Raw genomic sequence first — 20623 nt, 5'->3', positions numbered from 1 at the left:
TGTGTGTGTGTGTGTGTGTGTGTGTGTGTGTGTGTGTGTGTGTGTGTGTGTGTGTGTGTGTGTGTGTGTGTGTGTGTGTGTGTGTGTGTAAATCCAGTCAAACATAGTGTTGTTTGCCAGACTAGCAACCGAGCTGTAATGACTGGACTGGTCACACAATGGTTACTGATAGCAGCACAACAGCGATCAGATAGCAGTGTCTGTTAAGCCTCTCCTTTGCTGCGCTATTAAACAGATTATTACATTATTCAAAGTGTTTGTTCTCCTCCTGTGCATAGATTACCGAGCAAGGCACACCCAGATAAGCTGCCAGGTAGTCCAATGCATAACACAACGGCGGCAGTAAAAACAAAAGTCAAAGATTAAGACACGCGGTGTTTGCTCCAAACACAGCTTTGCAAAGAAAAGCTTTGTCGCTACACCCACTTCTAATGCTAGCAGAAACCACAAGCTCCTGAACACCCTCAAATCATATTTAGACTTGTGTTACCAGCTTATTATGACTCATTATACAGATACAAGTTCCCCTTCTTGTTGAGAATTCCCACCCAAGCTGATTGTGTTGTACACGCATGTCACTATGAGGAGATTAGGCAGAGTAATTATCTACTGACGGGTGAACAATGCTCCAGAAAAATTAAAGTTATCAAAGTGGGCCACTTGACAGTTGACTTTGGATATGAATGACAGATTGTAGTGACATTACTTCACCTAATTAAAACAGGTCTTTAATTAATGCACTAATATTATGGAGATAAATTATGGAGAAGAGGGGAAAAAAAGCTAATTTAAGCAAATCTTGAATTATCCACTCACATTCACTGACGCCTATTTAAAAAAAATAAAGAAAAAAGAACTGCTTCCCTCCCTGAGTAAAGTCAGACACGTTTGGAGTGTTTGCTCACTTTTAAAATGACGTCCATCTGCCAGCTTCAGTGACCCAGCAGCTCCAGCCTACAAAGCTAATGAAATAATCAACATTTCTGATACAGCGCACAAGGCAAATATGTCTCTATTTACACTTCTTTATAATCCACACGCAACACCGTCCAAGATCTACTGCAAACACCATATATTCAATCTGATTGTTTGCTGTTTTTGTTCAGGCTCACAATGAAATAGATAGCAGTTTCTTTGCTGGTTCTAAGTACATTATGGCTAAGAAATGAAGTCATATCACCACCGTTTTGACACAGTTAACATCTTGCTTGCACAGTCTTTACCTGCCAGCAGTGACTTTTACAATCATTTCATTTTAAACTTCTTTATTATGATTATACATCTTAGATAAATATTTATGAGTTGTTTATATTGTTTATTCACATTAAATAAAACATGACTGTTTAAAAACCTAACATGGGTAAAACATCTTAATTAAGCAGATTAAAATATTAATTAAAAATAAAAAACAAAACATGAATGTATAAATGATTACATCATAAGAAACCTGATAGCCATGACAAATTATAGAGGATAAAGAAAACTATTTGAATGTTTTTAAGTGGATGAAAACATGACAAAGTAAGGAGCAGTCTGCTCTCTAGTGGCCAGATGTTCCAGCAACGACTGGATGCAGGTCCTTCTGGATATAAACATCTCATATCACTGACCATGCTATAAAAAAGGCTATGTCATTAAAATGTGAACGCGAAAGGCTGGTGAGCCACTTACCAATTGGGTTGATGTCAAAAAAACGTATTGGCGTCCGGAGGATGGCGTTAAACATGTTGTTGTGAAGGGTCTGGGCCGAGCTCACCAGGACATTGAAGAAGATCAGACTGCGTACGAAGCCAAACACAACTGAAGTGGCTGTTAAACCTGACAAAAATACAAAAACTAACATCAGCACACTATAGTCTTATCCTTGTGCTTGTTCTGTGATTAGCTATGCATTTCAAGTGACATTGTTGAGCATACTGTACGCACAAAAACACATTTTTTTCCTCTTCATTTGTGTTTTTTTTTCTTTTCATTTACTTGAATGCTGATTTACCACTGTGAGCACAAAGCCTGAGCGAGTGAAGAGGCTGAGAGTCACAAGGAGGCAATCGGAGCAATCCAACGGCAGAGAACAAGAAAGGCACTGCTATCTCGCTGTACAGCTGAGGCCCATGTACACATACACTGGGCCTTGAAGGCCTTGGGCTACAGCCAAAGAACTGTGGATCTGTTCATTGAATGGCTGCGGTATTCAGAGATTCAGGAGTACACAAAAAGCAATATGCGCTCAGTGAGCTTCACCTGCGTAAACACCTAGGTACAGGTCAAGGTCCAGCTGCCGAGGGAAGCTGCCATTGAGGTGCTCGGTCACACTGATGTGCTTCTGTTCAGAGGCCCTGTCGAGTCAAGTCACAAAAGAAACAAAAATCCACAAGGACAAATAAACACAACAAAGGAATAAAGCTGCAACGTGAAGGCACTACACAACACACATTCCTCCCATCTCGAAGCACAAGGTCAGTTTCAACAAGTGACAGATAAAGTCAAGAAAGACAGTTTTGTTCACTTATGTTCTATTAAACCATTTTCAGTCCAGGTAAATGCGCCCAGTTGACTTATGAATCCCATTATTTGATTTTTTTTTAATTACTTAATGTATTTATTTTTGCAAAAAAACAAATCCTCACCAGCACGCAAGCCACCAGTCCTGCAGAACAAATGTAAGCTAAAAAAACAAAACAAAACATAGATGTTTTTAGGTCAAACATTAAGAAAACAACAAAACTGCTAATGTCACTACAAATAATCTTATGTTAAAAATTAATAATCCTTTGTATTTTTGCAATAATGATAGAAAGTAAAAAGTAAACTCACATGTGCAAGGGCATTCAATAAAATGAGGACCAAGAGGACCAGGAAGTTAGCACCTGCCATGAAATATTTCACATACATATGCAGGCCGACGTTGCCTTCAAAGCGGCTTTCCTCCTTTGTTGGTTGCACTACCTAGAAATAGACACTAGTGTCAATTCCAGTCATCTAGCAACACTTCAAAGCAGGCTGTAGTGAACGGTAAGCAGGAAAAGTTAGCTTCTTCTGCACTCTAGTGGCTTAAAGGATGCACAGCAGGCAGGCACATGAGGAGTTTTATACATGCCTGGTTAAAAACCTTTTTCCAATTAAAATCTAGTGCTTTCCATACACCTACCATTGCAAGTGGCTCTGTTCCCTCAATCAAAGAGTAACGAGAGGAAGAAAGGGAAGACATAGATGAGTTGTCAGAGAGTGCGTGGGGGAGGCCGGAGACGGGGCCTGAGAGAGGAGTGGTGTTCTGCCTCTGCTCGTCCTGGTCCTTATCCTCCTTGAGCAGAGAGGTGAAATCTAGTCCAGAGCCCTGCAACTCACTGTAGGTCCCTCGGGCCACCATCTGGCCCTGACAGAGAGAAAAGAAATGCAGTTAATAACGGCATAGCCGATTTATATTGTCATAAAGATTCTGTAGGCAACATAAAATGTAGGCTCAAGAAAATGTACTACTGCTAATATTACCAATAACAAACTCGTAGACAAAGAAATGAACAGTTTTGGCTTTTTTTTTTTTTTTTGGCATTTTAACTTATTTTTAACTTATTTTCCTCAAAGTCAAAAAATGTATTGCAAAAGGGCAACAGTGTTGCAAAAAACCAAACTATTACGAAACACTCCTGTTAAAGTAGAAAAGTACATTGTGCCTTTTGCCTAGCTTTAATGCTAGTTTAATGCTAATCAATATAATATTACATTGAACATGGCCATGTATACTAATTAGATGGCAGGAATTCATAAATTTCATCTTTAAATGGAGATATTAAGTACAAAAAAAGGAGCAGAAGTTCATTTTTTAGGTTGATTTTATTTTTTCTTTGTTTTAAAACATAATAATTTGGGGTATAGAACTGTTGAAGTGTTAGCGAGCTTTTAGATACAATACATCATACAAAATAACAAACTTTTAGCAGTGGCCAAAATCTATGTCTAATAATACAAACTGTGATTAAAACTCCTTGAACGGCGGATGTACTGGTTATCATATTATTAGTTCAGTTCATCCCTTTTCAGATTATGAAACGTTTTTCCAATCGAACTCAGAGATTTTTGCCACTGACTCTGTTGCACATGTTCTCCTGGAAGTTCCTTTGCTAAATATATAGAGGAGAGTTATTAAATCAAGTGTGTAAACTGATTGGCTAAAATTTGCAACACACAATTTACACCTAATCGCGCTGATATTTAACACCAAAAAAGCCTGTCATACTTTTTGTGCTTGATACTGACATGAACTTATTCCCCCTGTGGTTAGAAAACAGCCCAACTTTTATAAATCACCCAAAAAGCTAAACACAAATGCAATTTTGCCCTGTTTACTGGCCCTGGCCCTAAATGCACTGACACCCTGCCATGTGACTGGATGATTAGACGTTTGCATTCATGAGAAGTTACATAAGTGTACCTAATAAAGTTGCTGATATTTTGTATCAAAACTCAAAACTCAAGCTCACACCTCCTTTAAGACGACGATCTGATCGGCAGCCTTCAGATACTGTAGCTGATGAGTAACCAGGATACGAGGCTTCTTCCTCAGAAGTCCACAAATACACCTGCAGAGAAGAAATAACATGAAAAACTGGCAACTTCTTTTCACAAACAACAGTAAGATGCTGGCAACAGGACTTACTCCTCAAAGAGGTGCCGGCCCACCTCAGCATCCACAGCACTGAGAGGGTCATCAAGCAAATAGATATCTGCATCCTGGTACACTGCTCTAAAAAGACGCACACACAGACTTTATCTCTGTCACTGTTACCAAATAAGGCGGCATTTTTCTGTATTGTTGTCCAGCACACCTTGCTAAGCTGACCCTTGCCTTCTGTCCTCCGCTGAGATTGGCCCCTCTGTCCCCGACAATCGCCAGGTCACCACCTGGCAGCAGGTCCATGTCCTGATCAGGGTACAAAAGCAACTTTTCCCAACATTCCCATTTGCACCAGAGTACTGAAAGCCAAAATAGCTCTAACTTTGCTACAAGACTGTATTATTGACAAGCATGCTTCAAGGTGATTCTCACTCTCTTTAGGGCACAGGCTCTCAGTACTCTATCATACTTCTTGAGGTTGAGCTCCTTGCCAAAAAGGATGTTGCTTCGAATTGTACCAGGTAAAATCCAGGGTTGCTGAGAAGTGTATGTAAGCTCTCCTTTGACTTTGATGACACCACTTTCCTGGCTCAGTTCTCCCAGTATGGCACTGAGGAGCGAGGACTGAAATGCACAAACAAAAAATTAGGTTTAAACTGCAATATTTACATTTTGGGAAATACCTTTAAAATCGCTTTCTTGCTCAGAGAACTCAGCATGGAACTGGAGTCGAGAGACCTAGCAAACCTACAAAAACTGTTTCCTAATTAGGGAGGACATTTTAGTATGTATGTATTAAACAAGCATCATATACTAATAAGGAAACTTAAGAGGCAGGGTTTCTGCTGTGAAATTGGTGGTAAACACAACAGATTTTCAGTAAGAAGTATCTAGAGTTACCTAACCCATGTCAGGCTCATGGTCATGTGTGTGCTTCACTAAATCTGAGACTTGACAACAGACCTGACCTTTCCAGCTCCAACAGGTCCAATTACTGCCAGGAGCTGCTCTGATCTCACTGCGAAAGACACGTTCTGCAAGGTTGGAGTTTCAAGAGTCTGTAAGAAAAAGTAAGCCAGTTTGAACATCGGTGTGTGTAGTAAATACACAACAATTTATTTAATTCTTGGTTCACCTACTATGCATAGCTCAAAACCACAAATTTGTCTCACAAGCATCGCAGCTGGTGTAGCATAGTGTATAATACTAGCTATGCTTCGAGGGCTCAAAAGATTGCATGCGATACATATTTAGGATGAGAGGGAAAGACGCATTTCCCAAAATGTTTCCTACCTTATTCCAGTAGCATATTAAGTCCTGAATTTTCACCATGCAGTCCTTCTTCTCTGCCACAGGAAGGCCAAGATGCTGAGGAGCAACTTCATCCAGCAGAAGAAATTGCTTACAAGAATAGTAGATTATTTGTTTTAGTTTTTATACAAAGTAATCAGAACACACTACTGGAAAATATATAGCCTCTAACTGTAATATATTTACTTTAATCCTTTCTATGCTGATGAGAGACTCAGAGACCTTCTCTATGGCACAGGGGAAAAACAGCGTGATGGTGAGTCGCACTGCCCCGTAGAGGGAAACTGCCATGAACACTCTGCTGGCAGACAACTTGTTCCCTGTTAGTACATAAACGCAGATGGTGACAAAGATGATGACCTTGCTGGCTGCAAAGAAAGACGCCATGTTCAGGCCACGCAGGTAAGAGCTTTTCATGATCTTAGAGATTTCCATTCTGTGGAAAACAAAATAGGATGGCAGTGTTTGGCACAGTTTTTATTTTATTGCACTTTACAGTAATCTTCCTTCTAACTCACTCTAATATTCATATTAAAAAATAACTTTACAATATCACACTTGAACCTCTACAGGTAGACATTTGGAGGCTGAATATGTATATTGTTAGATCAACTGTACCTTCTGACCTCATCCACCAGCGCACCAAAAGGCTTCTCCCACCCGTACATCTTTATAACTCGGATCCCAGAAATGACTTCACTCATTGTGCGAATTCTCTCATCTGTTAAGACTGCTGTTTCAGCCCTAAGAGAAAAACTGAAACTATGGAATCGATGCAACACAACACGTGGAGGAAAAACAGCACATGTATGGCATGTTTAATGAATCTGGCAAAAGACTTCAAACCTCAGTCTTGAGAACAAACGTCCAAACATGGTCTGTACTGGCATCATAAAGAAGAAGACAGCCATTCCCGCGAGACACGACGGGCCGATCGCATACAACAACAATATTATCACAGACACTGCTTGCAGGGGACCGATCCACAGAAAGTGCAAGTATAATGTGACCTGTAAGAAAAGCATAAGCAGAAATATTGCAAAGGCAAAGAGAGTAAGGTCATCTATAATGCAAGTCAAAAGAAAAACATTAACTCAAAGATACAAGATAATAAATCCCTGCAGAAAAACCTACATAAGGCTATAACTTCGTGTTTCTCTTTTAACACCAACAGTCAAATAAATACAATGGACAAAATAATAGAAACACCTGTCAGTATATTACAGTATAGTTCAGCAGCACCACACAGCAGAGACTTCAAAATAATCAAAATAAATAAATCAATCAATATATGTATAAAACAGTTCCAAGAAAAATTTTGCAATATAGCTTTCAGGAAGGTAGCATTTAAACTGGAAGCTGAGTGCAGATATTTTCATTCACCTCGTCAAACTTGTTGACATCATTGGATAAGAGGTTCACAATCTGTCCTGTAGTTGTTTTGGCCAGTGCTGAGCTGTTAAGACACAGAGCCTTTGCGGAACAAAGGTGTAAGTTCAATTTACCACGGCAGAATTCAGAGGATGGCATTTATTTGCAGGCATATCATAATGACTCGCCTTTCGATAGATCATATGGCACACGGCCACGCGAATCTTCATCCCAGCTCGTTGGACGTGGTAAAAATAGAGATGGTGAAGGACAGTCAGACTGATGGTTGAGAGTGAGATGCCTGCAGCGTAGATGTACGCCTCAGAGACTGCAGGTGAGTTAGCTGGGTCGTAGCTCTCAAAGTACTCGATCAGCTTTCCAAGTAGCACTGGCTGAATGACTTTGATGACTTCCTGATAGCAAAGGGAATGTAAAACAGAAATGTCAGTGTATTTTACATTTTAAAGCTTCTCACTTCTTGCTGTGCACTTTCACTGTTACTTTGATATACCTCTATAAAGATGTACGATCCAATGAGCAAGTATGATTTCCAATAGCACTCAATGAGGGCCTTGGTAAGTTTAGGCGGCCGTAAATCGTTTGCGGCCTGTTGAATTTCTTGATTCCAGTACCTTTGAAATGTGTCGGAAAATAGAAAGAAAACCAATTAATACTCCTGATAGGAAGATTTTCAAAGCCAGTAATAAAGCAATACACTGCTGGTGATTCCCCAGGAAAGAAGCAAAATCAATTTCTACTTAGTGTATTTTAAGAGAAGAGTGAAGGATTATAATTGTTAATTTATATTGCTTATACTAACTAACCAGGTATGGATCACTATTATCGCTATTATCACTACTGCTGATACATAATATTAACAATAAATACAATGCTACACAATGTGAACAGTATGTGGCATACACACTGCATAGCTGTCTGGATTTTACACGATCACATCCTGTCATATCAACCTGAGACATAAACAAAGGTAAAAAGCAGGAGCAGGTTCGTGAATCCAGCTGCGGCTTTATCTACCATCAACCTCGGCCCTCTCAAAATGTATTTAACATTGCACAAAAAACTGTTCAGTTATTCTTATCCTCTCCAAACAATTCCAACAGAGTTCAACAATTCACTATTTCACAACCGATGTGAATGTAGCCTTGGTGACCTGCCAATAAGGTTCTTATGACCTCCTTACCTTGTCTGGCCCACTTCCCTGCTTATGTTTACTTTAATTTCAAATTTTGTCAAGAAGCTAGACAAAAACCTTCTGGTCATTCTTGCTCTGTGCTTCTATTAGAGTGGTTACTGTAACACCCCTTATTGTTACATACTAAGACTTTGCTCTCAATGCTTAATTCCAGGCCGGTCATCAGGCCCTCCTTGACATCAATGCCACATCAGCGTTTGTAGTAAAGAGAAGAATTCACCACTCAACTTTCTGCTAGTACTCTAAAATGCTATATGCACCAGACAAAGGTGTACTCTTTTCCAATAGCAGAATACCCAGCTGCGTAAAAGCCAACCAGAGACTCATGAAGGTCCCTGCCACTTCCTGGCACCTCTTTAATTGGACATCACCGATTTATGGGAGGGACTGCCCCCTGTGAGAGTGTTTGGCATTAAGGTTGACATTGTGCTTGGAGGTGAGCCCACCTATATATAGATAGCACTACTTCTCCATCTCCCACATGAGACCAAGCTCCTTACCCATGCTGCTCTTTAGCCAAATACTTGATTGTAAAAATCACTGTCTTCAGAAAAGCCTTGACATTATTAGATGTTTGTAAGATGCTAATGAAGGGATGAAACATCATTCTTCTAAAATACATGCTAAAGAGAAAGTTTCACATTTTAAAATAAGTTTAATTGAGTTGAGATCTGTTGACTCTGAATGGTTTTTATACTCATCAAATTATTCACTGATCCTTTGAGCACTATGGATACTCATTGTGGAAAAGACCATTCCCATCAGGATTGCCTAAGACGGTCACTTAGATTAACTTTGCACTAATTTACCCTTCCCTCTGCAGGTAAGTAAACCAAGCCAGGAAAATCCCAGATCCCCTGAATGCAAGGTAAAACGTTTAGGTCAGTGCATTTGTTTTGGGCAACAGCAGACATACCCTCTGTCAAGAATATTTAACCATATCCCTTTATTCCTTATCTCTGCAGACCAGTGCTTATGGATTCTGCACCGCTTAACTCTCAGATTTACCGATTGATTTCTGCACTGCAACTTTATAAAACACTGTTTGCAGACTGTTTTTCAAACACAGTCTGGTCCTGTATTGACATTCTCGGTCTTCTGAGGAACACCTGCTCATGTATCACACTAATGCTTAAACATCTGCGGCGTACAAAAGATTGCTGTCAACCATAACTTTTATGCCCTCAGAACTACCATCTAAATATAGATGGGCCCATCTCCAGAGCACACTTTTGATGCTAAACTTCGTCAAAGGGGGCAGCCTCTCCACACACACAGGGGTTTTAGCAGTGGAGAAGGGAGTCATTTCAATTCAACTGGTACTTCCCATGAGTGTGCAGCTCTAGCTTCAATATATAGTAGTTCAGAGTACTGGAAGTGAACAAGGTCCTGAATGCCAAATGCTGACATTTGCGCAGAAAAAGATTTGTAGTGAGTGTTACCATAAGCTGGATGTTTCTACAGTTTTAAGCTGACATTTTCACTGCCATTTCCACAATCACTGATGCTGGCAGCAAGAAAGGCCCAAAGGTGGTTTGTGTCTGTCCTCTTCAAAAGCTCTGAAATGGAAGTGAACACCAGCAGGGAAGTGGGTCAGTCAAGGTAAAGAGGTCACAAGGGCCTAGTTGACACTGGCAGGCCACAAAAGCTGGAACGGCAGTGTTTGTAAAACCCACTCCATGAAGAGTTGCTCAGAGAGGACAAGCATGATAGAACGGCCTTTTGTGCTATCTAATAAAATGTCACAGGATACAGTACCGGAGAATAAAGCAATAATGCTGGCAAATGTGAATGTGAGTTCTGTTCATGACCCTGGTTCTGTGCTGTAATACTCGACCTTATATGAAAGCGGGAGTTGCTGAAAAGTCGGAACCGTTGTCTGAATCAGTGTTTGAATTTATTAGCACGTGAGACTGTTCAGTTAGTACTTTGTATAGCTTGACTTTCAGTGGAATCACTGTTAAAAAAAGGGTGCCTTTATTACAATGAGGGAAAACTGGTAGACTGATTCTATAAGAAGCACCAAACAAAAACCTTGAGTACAATCAGACATAATAAATTTAAACGACCTCTGTAGTTCCTCTCCAAGTCGATCAGATGCATCCTCCGGGAGAACTTTGTACATGTCATCCTCTTGCAGCTTCCTTCTGTGTCCAATTCTGAACAAGGGATTTAGCCAACTAAAGGAAAAGTAAACAGAAGCAACTTTTTTAGGCATAATTTTGTTTTATTTTGTTTACATTTTAAAGTCATAAGTAAATACAGTACTTTTTTTTAATCACACCACATTTATGCTTTTTAATACACACATATTGTCCTAGTTTAAATAGCTGCATGTATACAGTACATATATAATGTAAATAAAATGGGTTAATTAAAAAACTAATGCTAATTCTCCATTATTACACATTACTTGTCATTGCATCACTGATATTTCAACTTTACGGCACTTTACTCTAGAACAACTCTTATTTTCAACACCACGTAACAAACTTCACTCGGTAACAGTGTGGTTTATTCAAGGGATGGACCTTGAATAACCATGGACAGGCCTCATTGGGTGGTCACAAACTGTCAGACAGGAGAGCTCTTCACTCGGTTAATGTCACAGAAAGCTGTCAGCGTGAGGCCGGTTTTCTTACCAGAAGAAAATCTTGGAGAGAAGATTAGCTGAAGCCGAAGGATTATCTTTCGCCTCCTTCCGCGGAGGTTCCATGACCCAAACAGAAAAAGCAACCTGGAGACAGTCTCTGCCTGCTGTGTGGCAGAGGGGTTGTCGATAAACAATGAGAAGTGGAAACACTGACTGAGCAGCTGAGCAGCTGGGGTAGACTCCGACTACTGTCAATACTACACCTGCCGACGTCCAGCACGGGATTATCCCAGGTGGCTGTCAGCCGGTTTGGCTGCGATGAGCGCGGACGCTGCGTGGCCCGCCCACTGTATGCAGATTGGCTGATACAAGAGTCCATTACAAGGCTCCCTCTGCTTCATATGAGAAACATTTTTCTTTGCTGTCTGTTACAGATCCCAAGAGGGGATGGTGTCATGTTGTACCTTGTAGTAAATAGTATAATGTATCGCTCAGTAGTTCAGAGATCATGCACCCATTGTACATGATGACTCTTCTTTATGAATCTACAGTGCATTCAATTAAATGGTCAATAACGGAAAACACTGGGAGGAATAACTAAGTAGTACACGTTTATTTGAGTATTGTACGTCAACTTTAATACATTTTTTTAAGTAATCGAGTACACAAAACATACTTACAGTTATTCAACAGCTGAAGCAACTTTTTAGATTCACAATTCTGTTGTGAACCTCTGTTCTGTTTTCACATAATAGGTTGGAATAATATATCTTTCAATCATTTCTAAGATAAGTTTTCTAAAATGCACATTACACATTTTTGACATGTGACAAGCTACAAAATACAGAATCTAAGAAGTGAGCAGTGTCCAATTCAGAAGTCTCATGGTCACTGTGGCTTAAGATGTTAACTTATCAGAAGGTCGGTGGCTTGAATGCTCCTTGAGTGTTCTTTGGCATCTAAATAATGTCCTCTGGCAGGGTAGTGAACCATGAGTTGTTTCTGATGCATCCATCAGAGTGTGGGAATGTTAGGTTCAAAGCACTTAGGCAAAGAAAAAGGTGCCTATGCAGATGAAGCTACAAAGCACTTGTAGCTACAAAGCACTTTGAGTATTCAAATTAACTAGAAAAGTGCTCTAATAGGTGCCAGTCCATTCGAGTTTTTATCTAAACTATTTATCAAATTATCTCAATTCAGTACAAGAGCAAAAATTAAGCAGGGAAAGTGCCAGGCCTTTGTGTTTTTTTCCAGCCCCTCTCATTTATCTGGTAATCATTTGGAAACGACCGGCCTCAACTAGACTAAAATTTCTAACTGCATATAAAGTAAGCAAAACCTGCTCCAACTTTAGCAGCTGAAACATGCAGTAAACATAGATTATTTTTTTAATTTTATATTTTTTAAGGGCATTTGTTGATAATATGCATTTTAATTATAGTAGGTATCATACTTCTATCAGATAGTTTCAGTAGTCATTTACACTGCTCATGCAATGAAGGTGGGACTTGTAACAGCTGATAAAAGGGCAACACTGGGCACAGTTTAGGGCTGACTGTTGTTATTATTGGCTCATCTCATTTCCAGAGGGAAGCTTTAATCTGACTCTTATGTCAACATGACTTGGCAGGAGTGGCTTTATGCCTGAACCATTAGTCAATAGGTTGATTTAGTATTGGAATGAACACATATCAGCTTTTTTCTTCTTTTTTCTGTTTTAGATAAGTCTGACAGATTTCTCTTGAGTGAAACCAGGAGACATGACAAACAACATATATGTTAAAATGAGCTTGCAAATCATTAGACATTCAGTTGCTAAACAGAAGCAGATGAACAAGAACTGGACTTTGTCACTTTGACTCTCATTTTGTTAGGATTACTGATTACTCTTTTATTATTTTTTATGTTAATGTGTTACTTGACAGTATTTTTAGATGAAAACCTGGACAAACTAAGTGAGATTTTCTCAGAGTCCCTTTCAAAATGTAATGCTTAACTGCCCACTTCCTTTACTCTTTCACTCTCAGACACCTGCGTCCACCCCTCAGCTCTGGATGTGCAGGCAAGATGTTTTGTCTGTTAATCATCTCAGTGAAACACATGTCCACGGTGTAATTTGCTAGCCTGAAAGGATTTTTATTTCTTCTTTCTTCAGGCTACTAAAAGACTGCTAACATACCTTAACCCAACAAATGTCAGGCTTGCAGATTTTGGCATTCCTCGGTGGTGTGGCTGGGTTAGGAGCCACTATCGGTGCCACAGTGTCCAATGAATGGAGGGCCACCAGCCGGGCTTCCTCAGTCATCACAGCAACGTGGGTGCTCCAGGGTCTGTGGAACAACTGTGCTGGAAATGCCATTGGATCTCTGCACTGCAGACCACATCATACTATCTTACAGCTAGAAGGTTAGATCAGAAATCTTATATTTCCCAAACAGCCAGAACATCTATGTTTATGGTTAAATAACACATGCATTATGTTGATAATCTTTTTGAGCTATAAATTTATTGTAAGGTACAGTGTGGATACTGCGGAATTGCTTCTTTAAATAGTCTTGATGTGTGGTGACTAAGTGAAACAAATGTGTCACTTTTTGTCTATTGGCAAATCTATCAGCAAAGTCCTCAAAATTCTTTAAAAGGTGAAATTCAAAAATGTATTTGAAATTTTTTTTAATGGAATTTTGTAAGATATGCACTTTTTATTATTTTCTTTTTCATGGAAGCATGCATTCAGTATCTGTCACAGTAGATTATGTAACACAGTCTCTGAACTCTATCTTTTGTTATTTCTGTTGCTAACATTTTTTTAGCCACAAGTACAGTTGATTGATTTCCATTAAAATGGGCCTTTAATACAAAGCAATCAAACAGTTAATTCAATTGACAATTTGCATTTCAGAGACTGATTGTGGCAAATGTGTAAATGTGTAACCTCTTTGTAGGAAATGTCAAACTGGGTGTCTCTGGGGTCCAGGTACAGGGGAAATAACCCAAGACATGTAAGCACTAACAGGCGAGAAAGACAGAAAACGACAGCATAGGTCTAAAATAAGCATAAAATACTAAAATAACTAAAATGCTTTACTTTCTCACAATGGAAAGAAACAAAAAAAATTCAAAGAAAATGCATTTAAGTTATGTCTATAACATACCAAAATTAATTATGTTTAATCCTTTTTTGTTTGTTTGTTTGCCACATATTATCAGTATTACCAGTTTCATATTTATTTTTCCACATTCTACAAAATATCGACAAAAAGAATCCCAGAAAAGATGGGTGGGAAAAAAACTCCAAAGAGTTAAATTTTTAATTTTGCATGTCCAAGGCACCTACTTTAAGAATGTCTCATGAGTATCTGAGAGTTGTGTTGAACAATTTATATGTTAACTATATTAAATAGATTCTCAGGTAAGCCTTTATGTAAATTCTGTAAATCCTGTTCCTCTTTTATAGTTACACGGTCATCTCCTTCCCTTCATCTCAGCAAATATTATCTGAAATTTCTTTGTGGTGTCTGTGATCTTCACCTGATATTCACATTTCCCTTTAATTGTTGGTTTTGCTCACATTTTGGAGAGGGTGTATAGCGAGTTTAAAGGACTCTGATCTCTTTTTTTAATAGTTTTCCTGATTTTTTTCAGAATCAGCTTTTTTTTAAATTATTTGACATAAAATCTAACAGTACACCAACAATTTAAGAAATTTTATCATTAAAATTTCGGCAAAGTCATTTTTACTTGTTTGCAATGCAAATCTAAACAACTAGTTGACAAGGTCCCTCCATATGAAGGTGGGAGATACTAGTGTACAGCCACCAGGTGGAGCTGTAATTCACATACTGAATTCAGTTGGCCTTTGTCAAAGACACCCTGATCGCCCTTTTGTTCATCTCCTATAAACACATTTCTGTTGACTCAAGGGACATTCGTCTGAGGTAAGACATCAGAGAGAATGCCATGTTGTTAATAAGTTATCTAAATGCGGCTATTTTAAGTGCATGAGGAAGTGGTGGTAACTGTTGCCTATACTGATCGTGATTTCCCAGTGCAAGGTGAAAAATATAAGGTATCTTTTAAAATGTTTGTTTGTATTTGTTCAATGAATTAAATTTTATTTATACAGCTCCAAATCACAACAACAGTCACCTCCCCACATAGCAGACAGGTCTGGCCTGGATCTGGTGTCAAGTCGGCACTGCGGGCTGACTTCTGGCATGGTAAGTGGTATGTCATCCAGATATGGGCCAGGCCTGGCGCAGATGGCACTGTTTATGTGATGGCATGCCACATCTGGCCCGCTTATGGTTTGGTTTATGTGGCCTAGGCTCATAGAAAACAGGTCTTCCCCAGATCTGGCATCAAGCTGGCACTTCTGACTGGCTGGTATCATGGAAGGGTGTATGTCCACCAGATGTGGGCCAGTTCTGGCAATGATGGCACTATTTATATTCCTATTTTCCTATTTTAGTTCGAAGACCCAAATGCCATGTTGCAATACTATACTGCTGTGGTAACCAACATTTCAAATGCAGGTTTGACAGGTTTGTGAGTGTACACTTTATCCAAAACCTAGTGAGAGTTTGCTCGCGTTTACCACTGGGTGGCTGTAGCTCAGGCGGTACAGCAGGTCACATACTAATCAGAAGGTTAGTGGTTTGATCCCTGGATCCTCCAGTCTCCATGTCAAGAGTGGGAATGTGCATGGAAGTAGTTAAGAAGCGCTCAGTTTAGAGAAAGTGTGTGATTGGGTGAATGAGCATGTTGTATAGAGCACTTTGAGTAATCTGAGAGAGTAGGAAAGTGCTATATAAGAATCAGTCCATTCATTGAGTTTTGTCATGTTACTTTTGCACTGTTGTGTTCTGGCACATGTTGTTATTACTTGGCTTGATTAAGGTACACATTAGGCTGACATCTGGGGCCAGAGCTGAAACTGTTCTGGGCCAGCACAGGGCCAGCAGTGTGTCTGCAACTGGCCTTGTGCTGGCCCATGTTTGGGCCACCTCTGGAAAACCAGATCTGGGCCACCAAAGGGACGTCATTCTTTGCAGTATGTGGGCCACGTGTAAGCACATTGTGTGGGCCAGATCCGGGCCATACCAATTTTGCTATGTGGGTCAAGGTTCTTTATATTGTAAGGTAGACCCTGAAATAATACATACAGAGAAAAACCCAACAATCATATCATCCGCTATGAGCAAGCACTTGGGCAACAGTGGGAAGGAAAAACTCCCTTTTAACAAGAAGAAACCTCCAGCAGAACCAGGCTCAGGGAGGGGTGGCCATCTGCCGTGACTAGCTGGGGTGAAGAGAGGAAGACAGGACAAAAGACATGCTGTGGAAGAGAGCCAGAGATCAATAATAACTAATACACCTGCCCTGCCCGACTCTGCGCAAACAATCCTGCTCTAAATATGTAAAAAAAAATTTACTATGTCGTCAATATTTTTACTTATTAATAAAACTATTTAAATAGTGCCCCTCGTGTCTACTGCAGTCCGCATAAAACACACACATACCTGCAGCTACCTAGAAACTGTGCTTGAGGATGTGTGCTAAGCTTAATTTTAAACCCTTTTGTGAGATCATCGCAGTTCAACTTTTCAGGACTCTCAGTCACCAACAGCAGGACTGCGAGTCACAGTGACGTGTACCGTGGGTGGAAAACACTATAAAGGACCACTGGCCACCTGTTGAAGTTTAAGGCCAAACTCCTCCCTTCCCAATATAACAGTTCACAACACATTAACTGTAATCACAGCCTATCCATTGAACCTACTTGTGCCAAGAGCCTAGCTACATTTTCAACAAGTCTCAGGGAAGCATTTGTCCATTTCAGGTCCCATCAATTTAACTGCCAGCCACAGTAAAGTGGAGGATTCTTCTCAGCATTATGAGCAGCATGTTTCAGGAGATTGTTGCCTTTTTTTTCTCTACCGCTGGGTGGATACTGGAGTCTTCTACCTTGCCGACTGACTACTGGAAGGTGTCTTCAGATGATGGATCAGTCATTACCACAGCTTCCTACTGGTCAAATCTTTGGAAGACCTGTGTGACTGATTCAACAGGAGTATCCAACTGCAAAGAATTTATCTCGATGCTGGCACTGGATGGTCAGCTGTTCTTATTATACACCTATCATTTATCTTGGATTTTACTAGTATGCTGGATTCATTTAAACCATAGGTCTCAACTTCTGTTTATTTATTGTTAGTGTTTGTATATATATGTTTGTATGCTTACTAATACCATAGTATATGATAGCATCTTAAGACTTTTCAAATGCTCTTTTAACCTAATTTTCTGTGTTTTTATTGATCCTTTCTCATTTTCCTTAATGTGGTTAAACCTCTGCTTTTTTTATCTTTAAATCATTTTTTTGAAAATTCACGTTGAAGCTTATTGCTACATCGGAATAATTCAAACCCTAAAGCCAGTCTCCAACTCATTTATCGTCTAATATGTCAATGTTTAGCCTTAGTTCTCAGAACCTGAAAACAATAAAGAAGATTTACTGGGAACCTCAGGGAGTTTTGTTCACGGCTGACTAGTTTCAGTGGTTAGCTTCCAGGCTAATGTTTGCCTCGAAATTACATTTCAATGGCATTTTTTTCACCCAAAGAAGCAGACACACTAACACAAAGTAGCAGAAACCACTTAAGGTTACTCATGACAAATTGTTTTTCTTACTTTATGTGTTAAGTTGGCCACGAGGTCAGTAGCTCATTGACCTTGTGGTCCAGACCACAAAAAAGAAGCATAGTGCAAAAAGACTCCTGTGGTTGCATTTAAGTAGTAAGGTTTTTGTTTTATGCCTGTAGGTTACCTCATAGCTTGCAGGGCACTCATGATTTCCGCCGTCATTCTGGGCTTTTTCGGCTCTATATTTGCCCTTGTGGGAATGAAGTGCACAAAAATTGGAGGATCTGACAAAAACAAAGCGAGGATTGCCTGTTTTGCCGGTGTGCATTTCATTCTTAGTGGTAAGTATAGATGAACCATTTGAGCAAGAGCACATTCAGCAGTTTAAGATAATTAACATTTCCCTTTTTACTCAGGCCTGTGCTCACTCTCATCCTGCTCCATCTATGCGCACCGGATAACATCAGAATTTTTTGATCCAATGTTTATCGCGCAAAAGTAAGGAGCATGTTTGCCCTACAGAGTCTTTTAATGTGGCTTGACTTAAACATTAAAGACATAAACATTATCCTTAAATTTTACTGTTTGTCTCTAGGTATGAACTTGGAGCTGCTCTCTTTATTGGCTGGGGTGGATCTGTCCTCTGTATTCTCGGGGGCACCATGTTATGCTTCTCCATTGCAGGTTCTTTTACCAGTAGGTTAGTAAGTAAGACTTACGCATGAGCACATTTTACAGGCCACTGTTTGCTGAATTATAATGGTTTTTGGCATGTAAAAATGAAGCTATGTCTTTTTCTTCACAGCAAAAGAGAGGTAAACTATATCTACAGAGGTGCTGCCTCACATTCTCGTATCTCCTCCTACCCAAAAGGGCAGGCGAAGTCTGTAAATCAGAGGCTAACTCCAGACAACAGCACCTCCTCCAGGATCCAGCACTTTGATAAGAATGTTTATGTGTGACAAATGTGAATACACTTTTGGTTAAAGCCACGTTTGGGTACTAGAAGATATATTAATTGTTAATTATAGCACAGTCTGTGTGACTTTGTGGTGTTGGTCAAACAACAGTTGAATGTACTGATATTGATTCATATCTCACCAGGAAATCAGTGTCAAATCCTTACATGTTTTTTGAAGCTGGATCTTTTTTTCTTGTTTTTATGATACAGTTTACTCTCTGGACTTGGGGGGATCAATAAATCAAAAACATTTGGCCCACAACAGAGATTTCTAATCAAATGCTTGCATCATTTTCTATTTTTGGAGCTTTTTTATGGCGATGAGCACGTTCTATTTATGTAGAAAATTGGATTTGTTGGTTATGTCTTTAGCTGTATGTAGCTTCTGCGTGTCTGTCATTAATCTGTAATGACCGCAATTAAAATGATGACAGACACCCATTTATCTTGTTGAATATGACGTAACCATAAACAACCTTTGTAGTGTACAAACTTGTAGAGGGTAAAAAAACATGATGAAATGTTTAGTGAATTATGAGCATTCTTGGTTCCTTAGCACATTGCTCTGTTTAGTTAAAACATGTTAAAGTAAATACAACTAAGTTGCAGCAAATTCTGTGTCTGTGGGTTTTTTTTATTTTTTGTTTTTTTTAAGTGATTACCTCAGGTTAACAGAGTATTATTATGAGCTATTCTGTTCTGTCATCTTCCCTTTCTTATTCAAATTATGTGCTAATATGCTTGAGAAACGAGCAAGGTGCAAACATGATGAAGCCTTTTAAGTACATCTAAATATTGCTACAGCAATAATCAATACAGTCGTTTGAAATATCTACAGGAGAAGGTATGATCCAAAAAGTTTACAGTAAACACAGCATGAAGTGGTACTGAGCCCTCATCAACACATGACACTTATGACGTAGTTAAATGGACACCCGGGCCACATTTTACTTGAATCTAGAGCAGTAGAACAGTTAGTGAGCCAGAGTAGACGTCAATAGATTTTCTTCTTCTAAGGTCAGCACAATCCATTAAACCTGCATTAGCAGGCTTCTTGATTTCCACAATGAGAAAACGTGTGATCCAAATATCTGGCTTCTTGATTTCATCGTTGGGATGGCTGTTTGTGCTCTGCACCATGGCAATGGACTATTGGAGGATTACCAAACTCGGAGGGCAAGGAGGCTCGTACATCATCAAAGTGGCCTGGTACTGGTCCAACCTGTGGAGCGACTGTTACACAGATTCTGCGGCTGTGACCAACTGTAGAGAATACCCAGTGCTCTGGAATGTTGCTTGTATGTTGCATTTGCCTCACCAATAATTTTTATATAGATTATGTACATGCAGTCAGGTGATCAGTCATTAGTAATGTTTTTAAGTCTCATTCTTCAAATAATTGTACTCCTGACTATAATTCTGTCTGTTAATCTGTCACTTTGAATAGTATCGCCTAGTTTTGCAATGCTATTGATTAACAAGTAGAGCATGCTGTTGTTATGGATCCAATTTAAAAGTTGTGTTGACTTTGCACCAGTTCCTAAAAGTGATACTATAACTCATTTGAGAGAAAAGAGGTCAGATATTTGGGAATTTATAGAAACGTCTATAAAATACCCTGCAGACTTGCTTTAATATACTTAACCTTTATTTGCTAATGCTAACTTTGAATATATAAAAATTAGAGAAAAGAGCTTTCTCAGTGAGCTCACTTTATGACTTGGCTCTGATTTTGTTAAACTTCCAATTCTGGCGACAGTGGCAGCTGTTCATAAAAGTTTACCTATACCCAATTTTTTTGTAAACATATATTTATTGGATTTTGTATTCATAAATATCAAACACTTTAAATTTCTTGAACATATGGCAGTAAGAAAGCAATAAGAACACAAGACACTCAAAAAAAGAAATAGCCCC

At 39.3% G+C, this 20623-nt stretch overlaps 3 protein-coding genes across 5 annotated transcripts in view; 2 read left to right on the top strand and 1 right to left on the bottom strand.

The window, feature by feature from the left end:
• Positions 1-11418, bottom strand: part of LOC102204640 (multidrug resistance-associated protein 4) — an 82302-nt gene extending 70884 nt beyond the window's left edge. For 2 of the 3 annotated variants that reach the window (XM_005723555.1, XM_005723553.1), the window contains exons 1-19: positions 11150-11418; positions 10577-10687; positions 7806-7926; positions 7483-7707; positions 7307-7396; positions 6770-6933; positions 6542-6667; positions 6110-6359; positions 5906-6013; positions 5581-5670; positions 5045-5236; positions 4824-4918; positions 4655-4741; positions 4481-4577; positions 3149-3373; positions 2815-2946; positions 2628-2665; positions 2242-2336; positions 1672-1818 (exon numbers count right to left, since the gene is read on the bottom strand). In XM_005723555.1, coding sequence (XP_005723612.1) covers positions 1672-1818; positions 2242-2336; positions 2628-2665; positions 2815-2946; positions 3149-3373; positions 4481-4577; positions 4655-4741; positions 4824-4918; positions 5045-5236; positions 5581-5670; positions 5906-6013; positions 6110-6359; positions 6542-6667; positions 6770-6933; positions 7307-7396; positions 7483-7707; positions 7806-7926; positions 10577-10687; positions 11150-11223 — 2467 coding nt within the window. In that variant the 5' untranslated portion in view covers positions 11224-11418. The remainder of the gene's footprint in view (positions 1-1671; positions 1819-2241; positions 2337-2627; positions 2666-2814; positions 2947-3148; positions 3374-4480; positions 4578-4654; positions 4742-4823; positions 4919-5044; positions 5237-5580; positions 5671-5905; positions 6014-6109; positions 6360-6541; positions 6668-6769; positions 6934-7306; positions 7397-7482; positions 7708-7805; positions 7927-10576; positions 10688-11149) is intronic. The other variant, XM_005723554.1, reaches the window with a different exon arrangement.
• A 1874-nt stretch (positions 11419-13292) lies between these two features.
• On the top strand, positions 13293-18707 carry LOC102204053 (claudin-10-like). The gene is made up of 5 exons (XM_005723551.1): positions 13293-13506; positions 17925-18086; positions 18162-18243; positions 18341-18445; positions 18551-18707. The coding sequence occupies exons 1-5, from the start codon at positions 13293-13295 to the stop codon at positions 18705-18707; spliced, it is 720 nt and encodes a 239-aa protein (XP_005723608.1).
• A 980-nt stretch (positions 18708-19687) lies between these two features.
• The window catches only part of LOC102203773 (claudin-10-like), a 3346-nt gene continuing 2410 nt past the window's right edge, over positions 19688-20623 (top strand). The window contains exon 1 of the mRNA XM_005723550.1: positions 19688-20004. Within this exon, the coding sequence (XP_005723607.1) occupies positions 19773-20004 (232 nt within the window). The 5' untranslated portion in view covers positions 19688-19772. The remainder of the gene's footprint in view (positions 20005-20623) is intronic.

The sequence above is a fragment of the Pundamilia nyererei genome, unplaced genomic scaffold (genome assembly GCF_000239375.1).
Source record: "Pundamilia nyererei isolate P.nyererei 1_Seehausen unplaced genomic scaffold, PunNye1.0 scaffold00009, whole genome shotgun sequence".
Classification (NCBI taxonomy): Eukaryota; Metazoa; Chordata; class Actinopteri; order Cichliformes; family Cichlidae; genus Pundamilia; species Pundamilia nyererei.
This window is presented reverse-complemented; position numbering and strand designations above follow the sequence as displayed.